Source organism: Setaria viridis, chromosome 9 (assembly GCF_005286985.2).
Source record: "Setaria viridis chromosome 9, Setaria_viridis_v4.0, whole genome shotgun sequence".
Taxonomy (NCBI): Eukaryota; Viridiplantae; Streptophyta; class Magnoliopsida; order Poales; family Poaceae; genus Setaria; species Setaria viridis.
Genome location: NC_048271.2, coordinates 2,395,585 through 2,408,337, shown reverse-complemented (window position 1 = coordinate 2,408,337; position 12,753 = coordinate 2,395,585). Strand labels below are relative to the sequence as shown.

At 45.2% G+C, this 12,753-nt stretch overlaps 2 protein-coding genes across 2 annotated transcripts; both read left to right on the top strand.

Annotated features, from left to right (window-relative positions):
• Positions 1-661: 661 nt before the first annotated feature.
• On the top strand, positions 662-8,923 carry LOC117838266 (uncharacterized). The gene is made up of 9 exons (XM_034718221.2): positions 662-1,078; positions 1,469-1,703; positions 1,829-1,998; positions 2,874-3,016; positions 3,139-3,316; positions 3,556-4,108; positions 4,486-4,598; positions 6,187-6,430; positions 8,554-8,923. The coding sequence occupies exons 1-9, from the start codon at positions 879-881 to the stop codon at positions 8,779-8,781; spliced, it is 2,064 nt and encodes a 687-aa protein (XP_034574112.1). The 5' UTR covers positions 662-878; the 3' UTR covers positions 8,782-8,923.
• Positions 8,924-9,052: 129 nt separating this feature from the next.
• Positions 9,053-11,221, top strand: LOC117838267 (short-chain dehydrogenase/reductase 2b). The gene is made up of 5 exons (XM_034718222.2): positions 9,053-9,689; positions 9,796-10,039; positions 10,101-10,175; positions 10,287-10,481; positions 10,556-11,221. The coding sequence occupies exons 1-5, from the start codon at positions 9,529-9,531 to the stop codon at positions 10,922-10,924; spliced, it is 1,044 nt and encodes a 347-aa protein (XP_034574113.1). The 5' UTR covers positions 9,053-9,528; the 3' UTR covers positions 10,925-11,221.
• Positions 11,222-12,753: the final 1,532 nt, after the last annotated feature.

Genomic DNA, 12,753 nt, shown 5'->3' with positions numbered 1-12,753 from the left:
ACATGCGAAAACAATAGTTGCAATATTAACTATTGAAATATATGTCGAGCCATCCGATTTTTTAAAAAATTCCGGACATTTGTTGTGTAGCATTATCGTTTAAAGAAACATGTGATAGCGCCTGCTTATGACGTACTAATGGGGCTTTAGACAGAAAATATGGCAGTGCCCACACATGTTATTTACTCCATTTGCCATTGAGTTACTCCTCTAGATCGCCTTCTCGCGATAATTTTCCAAAATTCTAGGGGTGTATTTGCTAGTTCCAATGAGAGCCATCTTACATTATTAAATGCATATAAACTTTTATACGAGGAAAAAAATATTAGTTATCTATACGGACGAATGTAATTTGATACTACCTCGGTCCAAACTCACTAGCTAATTTGTCCTAAACGGAAGTATTATATAAGCAGATATAAATATATAAACATACGCTTCTATCTTGGCCTAGCACGTCAATTTCAAGTGACGATAGGATCGTTGCATTCCCCGCTCTAATCGCATTGTTTCTCCGATTCCCCGCGCTAATTGCATTGTTTCTCCGATTCCCCGCGCTAATTGCATCCACTCGGGTTGTTTTCATTCATCTCCAAACTAGCGAGTTCATTTGTGCCGGTGACATCTGGGCACACGTGTCAGTGATAAGAACGTCACGGTGACGCACGTCCGATTATCTCGTTCCAGCCATTCTTCTGCCCGACAACCCACACGCGAAAGAGATGAGGACGACGGTGATCAGGGTTTGAGCTCTGACCTCCGCGGCGGCTCCCGCTCTGCTACCGTCATCCCTCTAGGCCCGCACGCAATCGAAGCGGCAAACCACCGTCGCCCTGCGGCCAATCTCTCCGCCACCGGATCCGCCGTCTTCCTGCAGGATGGCGATGATGAGCCGGACGCGAGATCTGCTGATGGAGGGGTTCGAGGGGCTGGTGCGGGAGGGGTCGTTCAAGTGGGGCCTCCCCCGCCGCGAGGAGGAGGAGGAGGACGAGGACGACGACAGCTCTCACTCCGGCAAGCGCCCCTCAATCGCCGGCCTCTCCTTCAAGGCCAACTCCGTCGTCGCTCGCTGCTCACGGTAATGGCCAAAACGAAGCTTGATCTGCTTCGCCCTTTCTTTCTTATGTTTCACGGAAGGGAAATGCTCTAGGGGACTAGGCTGTAATTTGTTTCTTACCTGGGTAATGTGTTCAAGAGAATCTCGCATTGCAAGCTTCCGTGGATTCTCCAATGTGGAATTTGATCGTCATTAAATGCCAACCTTCGTTATTTTAGATGGAATTGGTTGTTGCTACTGCTCATGGAACCATCATGAGAGTTCAGACATTTCCCTTTTTAGTTAGCATAGCTACGCTCTTCTTTATATTTATTTAAGCTGGTATCTATAGCCAGCATTTCCCCTTTTAGTACAATGTCTTTGCTTCCATTAGTTGCTGATCGATTTCTTTTTGTTCCAATTATCTTTCAGAATTCTTGATGTTTCTATCGTCGATCTGCAAAATAATTTTGACAAGCAAGCATCTGATTCTGTAAAGAACCCAAGAAACTATGCAAGAAACTTTTTGGAGTACTGCTGCTTCATGGCACTTGCTCAGATCTCACAAGTTGCAGGGTATCTTGCTGACAAAAACTTTCGTCGCCTATCATTTGATATGATGTTAGCTTGGGATGCTCCTTCTTCTTCAAGCCAGCATAGTGTTAAGGTACTGCTTGGTTCTGTTATAGAATTAGTTAAGACTTCTTTTCCCATCATAACTCACAAGTTCTATGTTATAGCAAGGATAATGAGTCCCTCAACTATATTGAATTTCATACCTCTGCTTTGCAGGTTGAGGTAGACAGCACGGTTAGTTTAGAAGCTTTTACAAGAATAGCCCCTGCCATCCCAACCATTGTTGATGTAGTAACTTGTTCAAATCTCTTTGATGTACTTTCATGTTCAAGCGGAGGCCGTCTTCCATTTTCTGTATATGATAAGTACCTTTCAGAATTGGACAGGTCACTTTCTTTACTACTATAATTCTTTTTTTTTTGTTATTAATCATACACAATAGATAGCTCAAATACTTGGCTGCTAACATGTTCAAGTTTTGTTTACCTTTTGTTCTGTTGAAATACTAAAGTGGTGTCCAAACCTGGCAAAGAATGCTTATTAGTACTGTTGTAAAATCCTCATGAGCTATCGAAATGCAATAAACTCCAAAACACCACGTAATCCTGGATATTGCTATTAAACTCATACTCATTGAGCTCACGTTTTGATTGGTTTTCTGGAGTTTTGATATGACATACTCTAGGTTTCCTACACTGTCTAAGCATGTCGAGTACTGCAACCTTTATTTCATTAATTTGTACAGGGCAATATAAAATGGTCTTCATGGATCCTGATGTGTTGCTACACTTGTGACTGTCAATCAGTTTAAAGGAATGTAGGAATATGGTGCTGCTAAGTTGGTCACAGTTGAATGCTAGTATCCTCATCATGTGCAAGGAATTTGTATCTTACTAGCTGGAAGGCACTTGCGTTGCTACGGCAAATTTATGAACATAAAGCGTCTATTTATTGTTCATAGAAGTTCTAAAAAAAACAATTTTTTTAACAGACTTTGGCATGTAAGCGGCAAAAATGACACATTAAGGCAATTTGTCAAGAAATAAGAATGATTTTGGGGGAAAGGGAACGCATCATTTAGTATGAAGCTAAATTTGAGCTAATTAATCTATCCTTCATGCAGATTGCAAGTTAGTATGGCATCTATAGTTTTGGGAAATAGAGTGAAAGAAGAATGTAAAAACATCATCATTATCATGCATCTTCTGTTGTACCTTGTTGTCTAAAGGCCAAACTTAGCATATGTTTTTATCTCATATAGAGCGGTGAAAAAGATGAAGACACAATCTGAGTCATCTCTCCTATCAAACCTCCGGTCTCAGAGAGGAGAAAGGATTCTGGAAGTTGATGGAACATTGACAACACAACCAGTACTCGAACATGTGGGTATTTCAACGTGGCCAGGTATGCGTGGTTCATTGATCGAGCTGATCAAGCTGCTGTCATGTTTATTTACTGATTAGTGAAACGACATGAACTTGCCTTTCTCTATTCTTATATCACTTGTTTTGACCTTGTTGATGCAGGAAGATTGATACTCACAGATCATGCTCTTTACTTTGAAGCTCTTCGGGTTGTTACCTATGATAAGCCCAAAGCTTATGAACTTGCAGAAGATGTAAAGCAGGTTGTTAAACCTGAGCTGACTGGTCCATGGGGTTCACGTCTCTTTGACAAAGCCGTTATGTACAAATCAACAACCTTGTAAGTTCTTAACACATAATAAAGCAATACCATGTGAGCTACATGTATCTTGTGTTTTTGCAATAGTCTTTTCATTGTTTGTTTTAATTTACGGATCATAGCTCTATAGGATTCAGAAACTTTGTTGTAATAGAACATGTTGGCAATGTGCTTCTGCTAGTTGGTATCCTTGTAATTACCCTATAGTTCTGTTCTTTACCTTTAGTTACAGCTTTGGTATATTGCTATTGTGCATGCAGAACAGAACCGGTGATCATAGAATTTCCAGAGTTGGCTGGCCATTCCCGCCGTGATTATTGGCTGGCCATTATATCAGAAGTTCTTTATGCCCATAGGTTTGTTAGGAAGTTTGACATAAGTGGAGTTGACAAAGAGGAAACAATTCTGAAGGCAGTACTTGGTATTCTACGGTTACAAGCCATTGAACAGTTAGGCTTCCCAGTGCCGAATCGATATGAATCTCTTTTGATGTTCAATCTATGTGACAAAGTTCCTGGAGGTGATTTAATACTTGAAACACTAGCCAGTGTTATATCATCAAGAACTTCAGATCGAACTAACCAACCTGGCACGAGTAGAGGAATGCATGCCGTCTTGTCAAACTTGGGCGTGGTATCACCAGTTAATAATGGTGAGAGAATTTTTGTTGGTGAGATGGTTGTTGGGGAAATTAGTTCCTTGCAGAAGGCTGTTATTGACTCAATGAACAACTATAAGAAGGTTGAACTGGCCCAAGCCAGTGTTGATGGAGTCAAAGTTGATGGGCTTGATACAAACTTAGCAGTAATGAAGGTAAACTCAGAACATAAACAATTATTTTAATCTGTCAACTATTTACTTGAGATTGTGTAGCATTGCCATTTACTTTCTTCCTTTCAAGCGCTCTCACTTCATTGTGTTCAGTGACAATTTATACTGTCTTCGACTAGATACTTGTATCATTTTTCTGGATTAGATACTTGTTTAATACCAAATATACAACAATCCCAGCAGGATAGGAATGAGATACAACTGCCAAATGAATGAGAACAATTATTTTTTTTCTTGAACACACAGGAGAGCTGCATATCTTTATATCAAGAAGAAAGAATGAGAACAATTATGTCTGGACAGATACATTTTAAGTTTTCCTTTGGTGTTTCCTTTATCTAATTTCTAATTGTATCTAGGAATTGCTATCCCCAGTAAGTGAGCTTTGGAGGATTTTGCTACTGCTCACATCATGGGATGAGCCTCTGAAATCCATGGTGTTTTGCCTTCTATTCTCTTACATTATCATCAGGTATGGTACTTTCTCCATGGATATTTTTTCTGCTAACTTTACGTTATAGGTGCTGCTTGATTCAGAATTCTGTGTTGGCCTTTTTACATAATAAGGGAACCAAATGTTGGAATGTGAGGAGCTCATGCAATAATGAAACTATCAAAGTAAACTAATGTGACTGGTAGCAACTATTGTTGTTTAAAGATTTAATGGCTGGCTGTGGTTCAGATTGCGTTTTTTGTTTGTACTCAGGATATTAGTGGCACCAGCAGATGAAGCAACATTAAATTAAAGCCATTATTTTATCTCTAATATGGCCCCTGTAGTGACAGGCTTTTGGTGGGTATTATAGATGCATTACTATTCGAATTGCAAACTAATACTGGCTGGTGAAAAGGAACTAGGTTGATCATAGTCCAGTGATTTTTTATGACCTCTGAGTCATGTGAAAGAAATAACATTTAGATACACGTGTGCACTGCACACTCTTCTCAATTATTTGTTGGGTCCTGGATCAATCTATTTCCTTGTAGATATATTAGTGACAACTTGTGCAATAGTTTTAGTAAGGGTTTGTTTGGTAGAGCTCCATCTGATTCTAATTCTCTATAGGAGCTGATTCTCTGAGAGAAGTGATTCTGTGACTGAAAGTGATTCTCTTTGATTCTCTAGCATAAACTCTTAAAATCAGGATGGAGAATCACTTCACAGAATTAGGAGAAGCTACTTTTTTCAACTCCCAGCCTCTTAGTTCATTTCAGAGAATCATTTCACAGAATCAGCAGAGAATCACTTCTCTCTGAAAAACTGTTTGGCAGAGCTCTTGCTGGAATCAGCAGAGAATCAGCTCTGGGAGCTCTGCCAAATGCACCCTAATGTGTACCAGAGCCGATGAATGTGAAGGATGTAGCTGGTTAATATTACTGAGCCAATGATAGTGCAAGGGTGCGTTTCATTAAGCCCAATACAATTTTAAAACATCTTGGCGAATTGGATGGTTCACCATTGATACTGATCATTCTAGGTCAAGGATTTTTTTTTCTCGAACACGTAGGAGAGCTGCGTATCTTTGTATTAAGAGAGTTGAAAAAAAGGTCCAACTACACAAACATCATCTCACCTTGGACCAGAGCGAGGGATGTGAACACGTAGGAAACCTTACAGAGCACACAAACTAAAAAGGACCTGACGAAAGTCAATGAAATTTGGATACTACAGAAGGTTAAGATTGTTCTCACCTTAATTAGTACAACCCCCCCTCCACCCCCCGCCCCCCCCCAACTCAGCCAAAGTAATTTTGTTTCAGTTTTTGGTTAGCACTCTTTTCTTAAAAACAGAACTTCGTTTAACAAAACATCACTGCAAAGTGAGCTTGGCAACAGTTCTTGACTGACAATAACTGAACTTGTCAGCTGGTGAGCACTAATATATTTTTATATGAATATACATTTACTGTCATCAAAAGGTATACCATAGCTTATGCAATCTGAAGTGTACATTTAAGTTTCTCAGGTATAATGCATCTTAATTAAATTTGTTACAGGTGGTGAATTCTACTTAGAATTCTTCACGTTTGTGACGTCTTTATGTTTCTTTGCTGCCGCAGGGGATGGGTAGTCTATTTCATGGTCATGGTGCTACTTTTTTCAGCAGCATTTATGTTTCTCACAAGATTAACTAATCAAGGAAAGCCAATGACTGAGGTCAAGGTGGTATCTCCACCTCCAATGAACACAATGGAGCAGCTCCTAGCTGTTCAAAATGCTATCTCTAAAATCGAGGAGCTCGTCCAGGATGCAAATATTGTTCTTCTGAAGATAAGAGCTTTATTATTGGCTTTTCCATCCCAGGTATATGTTAGTCCTCATTACCCATCATTTAAGGAATTATTTCATTATAGATATATTTTTTATTTTATCTGTGTCTGGTATTTGTAATTCTATACAGTGAATATATTGTGGCATACATTGTGTTAGTGCAAATGGAACCCCAAATCACACCATAATTGGCAGTAGGATTGAGTGAGAATAAAAGTAATCCATGCTATGTTGTCATATGCTATGCTTCTTGGAATTATTACCCCATTACTCAAGGTTCACAAAGAGGATTTGATATAAAAATAAATGAACTTTTACTAGAACACTCTTCACATTGGTTGCAATCACTGAATATTTTTAAACTAATTCCAATTATGCTTTGATGTAAAATTTACTGTTCCAATGCTAAAATCATTGCAAACTGTTTTTTTTCTTTGTCATGTGATACCTTTATAACAATCTCTTTATTGAATATTAGGGATAATGTTTTAGCCTCCTTGCGAAAAGCAAGGGAAAGGCTGAATAGAAACTCCCTTTTGCCAGACTCACCAATATGTGGAAGTTGTTAACAGTGGGTATACCCTTTTAATGTTGTAGCTTACCTTGAGATTTAAGAAAGTAAAGACATCAAGCAAGACTGCTTGATAATGATGCTCTTAAGGTTCAGGAACTTTCTTCCTTTTTTTTAAAAAAAAAGCAAGAACATTTTTTTTAGAATTTCAGGGATGTCGCCCCTGTCCTTTGCATTGCATCAGGACAGAATGCTTAGCATTTTACATCATCAGTCACCCAAATCTGGCTAGCGTTTTACATTTGGCAGAAAACTTAACCAGTTCACAGTTACAGAGCATAAGGTTCAGCAAACACAACTGTCAACAAAAGAACTCGGCATCAAAATGGCGAACACTTGCCGCACCAAACTTGTGCAGTTGGAGGCACTTCATGGAGTCACCATCAGTTTACTCCCTTCTTTGGCCATCAGCAGACACCACCCTCCATCAGGAGCCTGTCTGACAATGTCTGGCACTTTTTGTGGAAGATCAAAGGTTACAAATTACAATAATGTCCGACACTTTAATTTGAAGGCCGAAAACCTAACTGTTCCAATCACCAATGGAATGATCACTGTCAACCACCCACATGAAAGTGTCATCCTACTGCCCAAGTCCCTAAGAACAAGCTTAACCTTGGTCATCTCAAGACAGTAGACAAGAACCTTCACTTGGTTGATCAGTTCACCTTGAAAGTAGAAACTCATGGGGTCTTAAGGAGAATCTGACTGTCAAGATTAGAAATTGACACATCCCTTAGACCTAGTGACGGTTGGTATGCATGTGGATCTTTCTTTTCTCTCTTTTTTTTTTGAGGGGATGACAGAGGGGATGAGTATCCCCACATGAATGAGGATCTTTAAAATAGAAAAAAAAGATTACAGAACAAACATATATATGTTCTGAAATCCTTGAAGATCATGGGTTCATAAATTTGTCCATGACTGCCACTTTTGCAATGTGTTCATGTTGAGGTGAATGATTCTCCCTGACCCTTATGAATCTGAGATGGGGCACTAATGGTAAAACTTACCTGGGCCACACTATTGAGCGTATGTGAGTTTTTGCTGAATCTGTTCATGAGTGAGGGACTATAATTAGCTTGAGATGGGGCACTAGTGTTAAAAAATTGTCTACTAACTCTGCTTGACAGATATTGACAGGGGCCTGTGCCCTTGCTGGGGACATGGGTCTCAGGGTCTGCCCCTGCTGCTTGCGATGCCACCAAGGCGGCTTGGCCTCCCTCCTGCTCACGTGCATTGGTGTTAGTGGCTGCTGCTGCCTATTTGGCCACTGCTTGATGCTGAGTTTGGTGTCCAGGATGCTAACGAATTATACTGCCGTGTCAACTGTCAACGGAGACTAATTAGAGTCCCTGTCGGCATGCAGTGAATAGACATAATTATTTTTAGCTCTGTGGCAGCATTCTTTTCCTTCTTTTCAAGGGAATGAGGAGCCTTGGGTCCTGCTATGTCAGCTTTTAATCAGATTTTGGTTACTTGTTCTTGTTGCAAGTTATCTGCCAAATGTTATATCCTGTATTCACAAGTTCTGACAACAAATGCAACAATTTTGATGTTTCATTGTCTGCTCCTCATATCATAGGCGACGGACAGGGCTATTCTTGCATTGGTACTGATGGCCTTGAGCCTTGCCATCGTGCCCACAAGAGTGCTTATGCTGCTGATGTTTCTGGAGGTATGCACGAACAACTCACCACCACGAAGAGCAAGCACAGAGCGATGGACCAGAAGGTTGAGAGAGTGGTGGTTCAGCATACCTGCAGCTCCAGTAGTGGTAGAGAAGGAGACAGAAGACAAGAAAACAAGATGATATCCGTGTATATATATCCAATGTAATCTTGTCTCTCCCGGTTGGCTGATGCATTGAGTGATGTACCAGCCAACGCCAACTCTGTACAAAAACCACTATATTCACAGCAAGGACAGTTTTAAAGGAGGATTACCTCCACTCATACCAGCTGCCTCTAATGCTCTATTGGAATATGTTGGACTACAACTGCGGCAAATTACCTTTACCATACGTTCCTTTCTTTTCTAATATCTGAACTGACCTCAAATTACTTTCTAAGCCATCCAAGTGATAAGTTGCTTGTTTATCTACGATTCTGGCTCCCAACTTGGCCCAGCTTACTCTGAGTTTTGCTTATATCTAAGGCTTGTTTAGTAGAGCTCCGTTAAGCTCTAGTCCAACAGAGATCCGTAGGATTTATACTGAAACGCAAAACAATGTTTTTTTTTCCTGAAGTCCTTTCTTCCTCATGTCTTCCAAATATAACTCCAGGTTAGTAAACCCTTTGGAGGTGGAGGAAATGGGAAATTACTGCATTGATCACTGGAGAAACGCCTACAAGCTGCCCAGTGCCCATGTAGGTCAGCTGTCTATTCTTTCCATTCTTGAGGGAAGGCAAGTTGTCTGTTCCATCAACTGTTGCCACAAAATTTGAGGACCTGCGAGCGCAACTGATCTCCATCAAAACGTTATTTTCCATACCAATCGAGTGATCACCAATTCACCACAATCGAGCCAGGAGAAGTAATCGCCAATTCGCCATCACCAATGATCGGTTGCTGCGAGTCAATTTCATTCCGTCGAGGACGCCGACCGAGCTCGGCCACCGATCAGTTATATGCCGAGGCATCTCCCTCGCTCTCCCGTCCTGCAGCATCAGCTCGAGCTCCATTCATGGAGGGCTCCATCTCCAATCTCCCGAGCACGAGGTACCTGAGCATGTCATGCATGCACACACATCTCCATGCATGCTGGTTTCGTTCGTTCTTCCCTGCTGTACTTACTGCTCGTTGTGACGTTGTTTTCCGGGCGCAGGATCGCCGTGGTGACCGGCGGGAACAAAGGGGTCGGGCTGGAGGTGTGCCGGCAGCTCGCCGGCAATGGCGTCACCGTCGTCTTAACGGCCAGGGACGAGACGAGGGGAGCGGCCGCCGTCGAGAATCTCAGAGGCCTGGGGCTCTCCAACGTCATCTTCCACCAGCTGGAGATCACCGACTCTCCCAGCATCGCTCGACTGGCCGGTTTCCTTAAGATCCGTTTCGGGAAGCTGGACATCCTGGTATGCGTGGCCGGCGACGACATTGTTGATGGATCCAGCGGTGTATCCTTTTTGTCATCAGCTAAACAATGCCGGAGTTGTTGGCCTTGAGTACCTCCAAGATCACATCGACGGCACTTCAACGACGAGCGACAAGGTAAACAAACAAATCGGAGATCGTGACTTTGATTTGCACATGCTGGGACCTGGCAGAATAATGCATGGAACAGAATTTTGAATCTTTTGATCGATGCGTTCGACAGTTCAGTGGCGTGGATATACTTACGAGAGGATCGACTTGTTGCTGAAATGGTGCTTCCGGGAGACCCGCGACGCCGGGAAGGAGTGCCTGAGGACGAACTACCACGGCACGAAGCAGGTGATCGGAGCGCTGCTGCCGCTGCTGCTGGCATCCGACGATGGCAGGGTCGTCAACGTCTCCTCCGAGCTCGGGCAGCTCAGGGTACGTAGTAACCGAGATCGAGTCCCCTTCCTTGGATACTTCGACGCATGTCGCGATCGGATCTGTGCATGCAGCTGTTCGGCGACGAGGCGCTGAGGCGGGAGCTGGACGACGTGGAGGCGCTGAGCGAGGAGAGGGTGGACGCGGTGGTGGCCGCGTTCGCGAGGGACCTGGATGCCGGCGCGGCGGCGCGCGGGTGGCCCGCCGGCGCGATGGCGGCGTACACGGTGTCCAAGGCGGCGCTGAACGACTACTCGCGTGTCCTGGCGCGGCGGCACCCCGCGCTGCGCGTCAACTGCGTGCACCCCGGCTTCGTCCGGACCGACACGACCGTCAACTTCGGCCTGGTCCCGCCCGAGGAAGGCGCCGCCCGGGTGGTCGCCGAGGCGCTGCTCCCCGCCGGCGCCTACTTCCAGGACGGCAAGCAGGCCCCCTTCGTGTGACGCACTCTGGCTCCATCGGCACAGGTTGCTGGTGAGAGAAATTGCTTGTGCATGTCCCGTTCCGTTCTAGATGGCGCGTCTGCTACGCTGGTGCTCCGAACTGTGCACGGCGCTGCGCAGTCTGTGGCTGTGGCTCGCTCTGTTACTTTTTCCGTGTTCCGCCTTGCCATCTTAGTTTCTTTGTCCTGCGTCGTTGCCGTCCACGTGAACATCTGATCCCTGACGTCTCGACGAGCCTCGACGTCGTGTCTCGACGCGATACCCGCACTGCAGGCAGCAGCAGGGTTGGTTGCTCAACTCGCTCGTGCTCTTTTTCTTTTTCTCGTGGGTGCTCGCCGGGGTCCTGTTATGATTGGCGTTGGCGCCGGCGATCGATCGAGTCGCCTCTGCAATCATTGCCATCCTCATATTATTGCTCGACGTATGACTGGCCGGCGCGGCACTAGCTGCTTAGCTTGGCCGTGGTACCGGCACCACGCCGGCCGAACCGATTGGACGGAGTGCACAGCAACACAAGTGCTAGGCGGCCGATAGCCCCCTTTGCACTTCGGGGACAAGACCGGCGCAGACGCGGCCGCCTCTGGCGGGCGGGCGCGCACCACACGCCTCTGGCGATCGGCGATGCTCCCGCGGCGCAACGCGTCGCGTGTTCATCCTCCAACCAGGCGACGAAACGACCCCGCTCCACACTCCACTTGCCTACCGTCGCCGTCCGCGCCCGCATCCACCATTCCACCTTCCCCTCCCGTAGCCGTAGGCCACAATGATGGCGCGCTCGGGCTCTCGGCGCGCGCGGCGACCAGCCCACTCCAACTCCCAATCTCACCACGACCACCGAGTACGCCGGCCAACGGCTGGGCGGGATCCGCAGGCCGCTGCTCGCTCTCTCTCTCGTCGGTCGCCGTCGTGGCGCACGCCAAACCCCGGCCTCATCCGCCGCCGGCCGCCATGCATCCGCGCCGCCCCCGGCGCCATATGCGCGCACTACTAGCTAGATAGCTACGGCTCGATCAGCTCTAGCAGATGCGTCGCCGTCGCCGTCGCCGCTCCATCTGATCTGAGACGGTGACACGTGCGCTGCCGCACCTGCGCAGGTCGCTCTCGGCAGCGCTGCTCCTCCCCTGTTCGTCGCACGCCCGCCGCTACCCGCACCGATCGATGGATCGATCCGGAGGCCATGGTAGGGTCCTGTTCGCCTTTCCACGATTGGCGTCGTTGCCTTTTGCCTCTCCCACGGTGCACGCGAAGACGATGCGTTCCCGGCCTTTTCGTCCCTTCGTTTTTTTTTGGGCAAGGCCTTTTCGTCCCTTCTTGGCAGCTTTTGGCAAGGGGCGGCGGCACGCTGTTCAGTTCTTCTTGCCCGAAGCAGCACCTGGTATGAAGTGAAGTATACCTTACAGGCTTGCAAGCTGGTACCGAAACGCACAACAAACCCACCAATCATATACCCTTCTCGCACTCGAGCTACGACTACGATGCAAACCGCAATGTTCTACACGTCACACCTTTTTTGGAAGCCTGATAAAAATTATTCCAATTTACGATGGTTAAATCGTCTCCGACCAACAATACCATAAATGTTGGGCAATTCCTCCATTACTCACTCTAATGCCCTCCATACAAAATTATTATTCGTTTTAGTTTTTCTAGAAGCATAACTTTTGCTATGTATCTAGACATAATATGTATCTAGATGTATAACAAAAACTATGTACCTAGAAAAACCAAAACAATTAGTAATTTAGGACGGAGGAAGTACAATTACCTTCCTCTCTTGCCATCGGCCGTGCCCACCGCCCCTGCCAACCCACACAGGTCCGGCAAGCCAT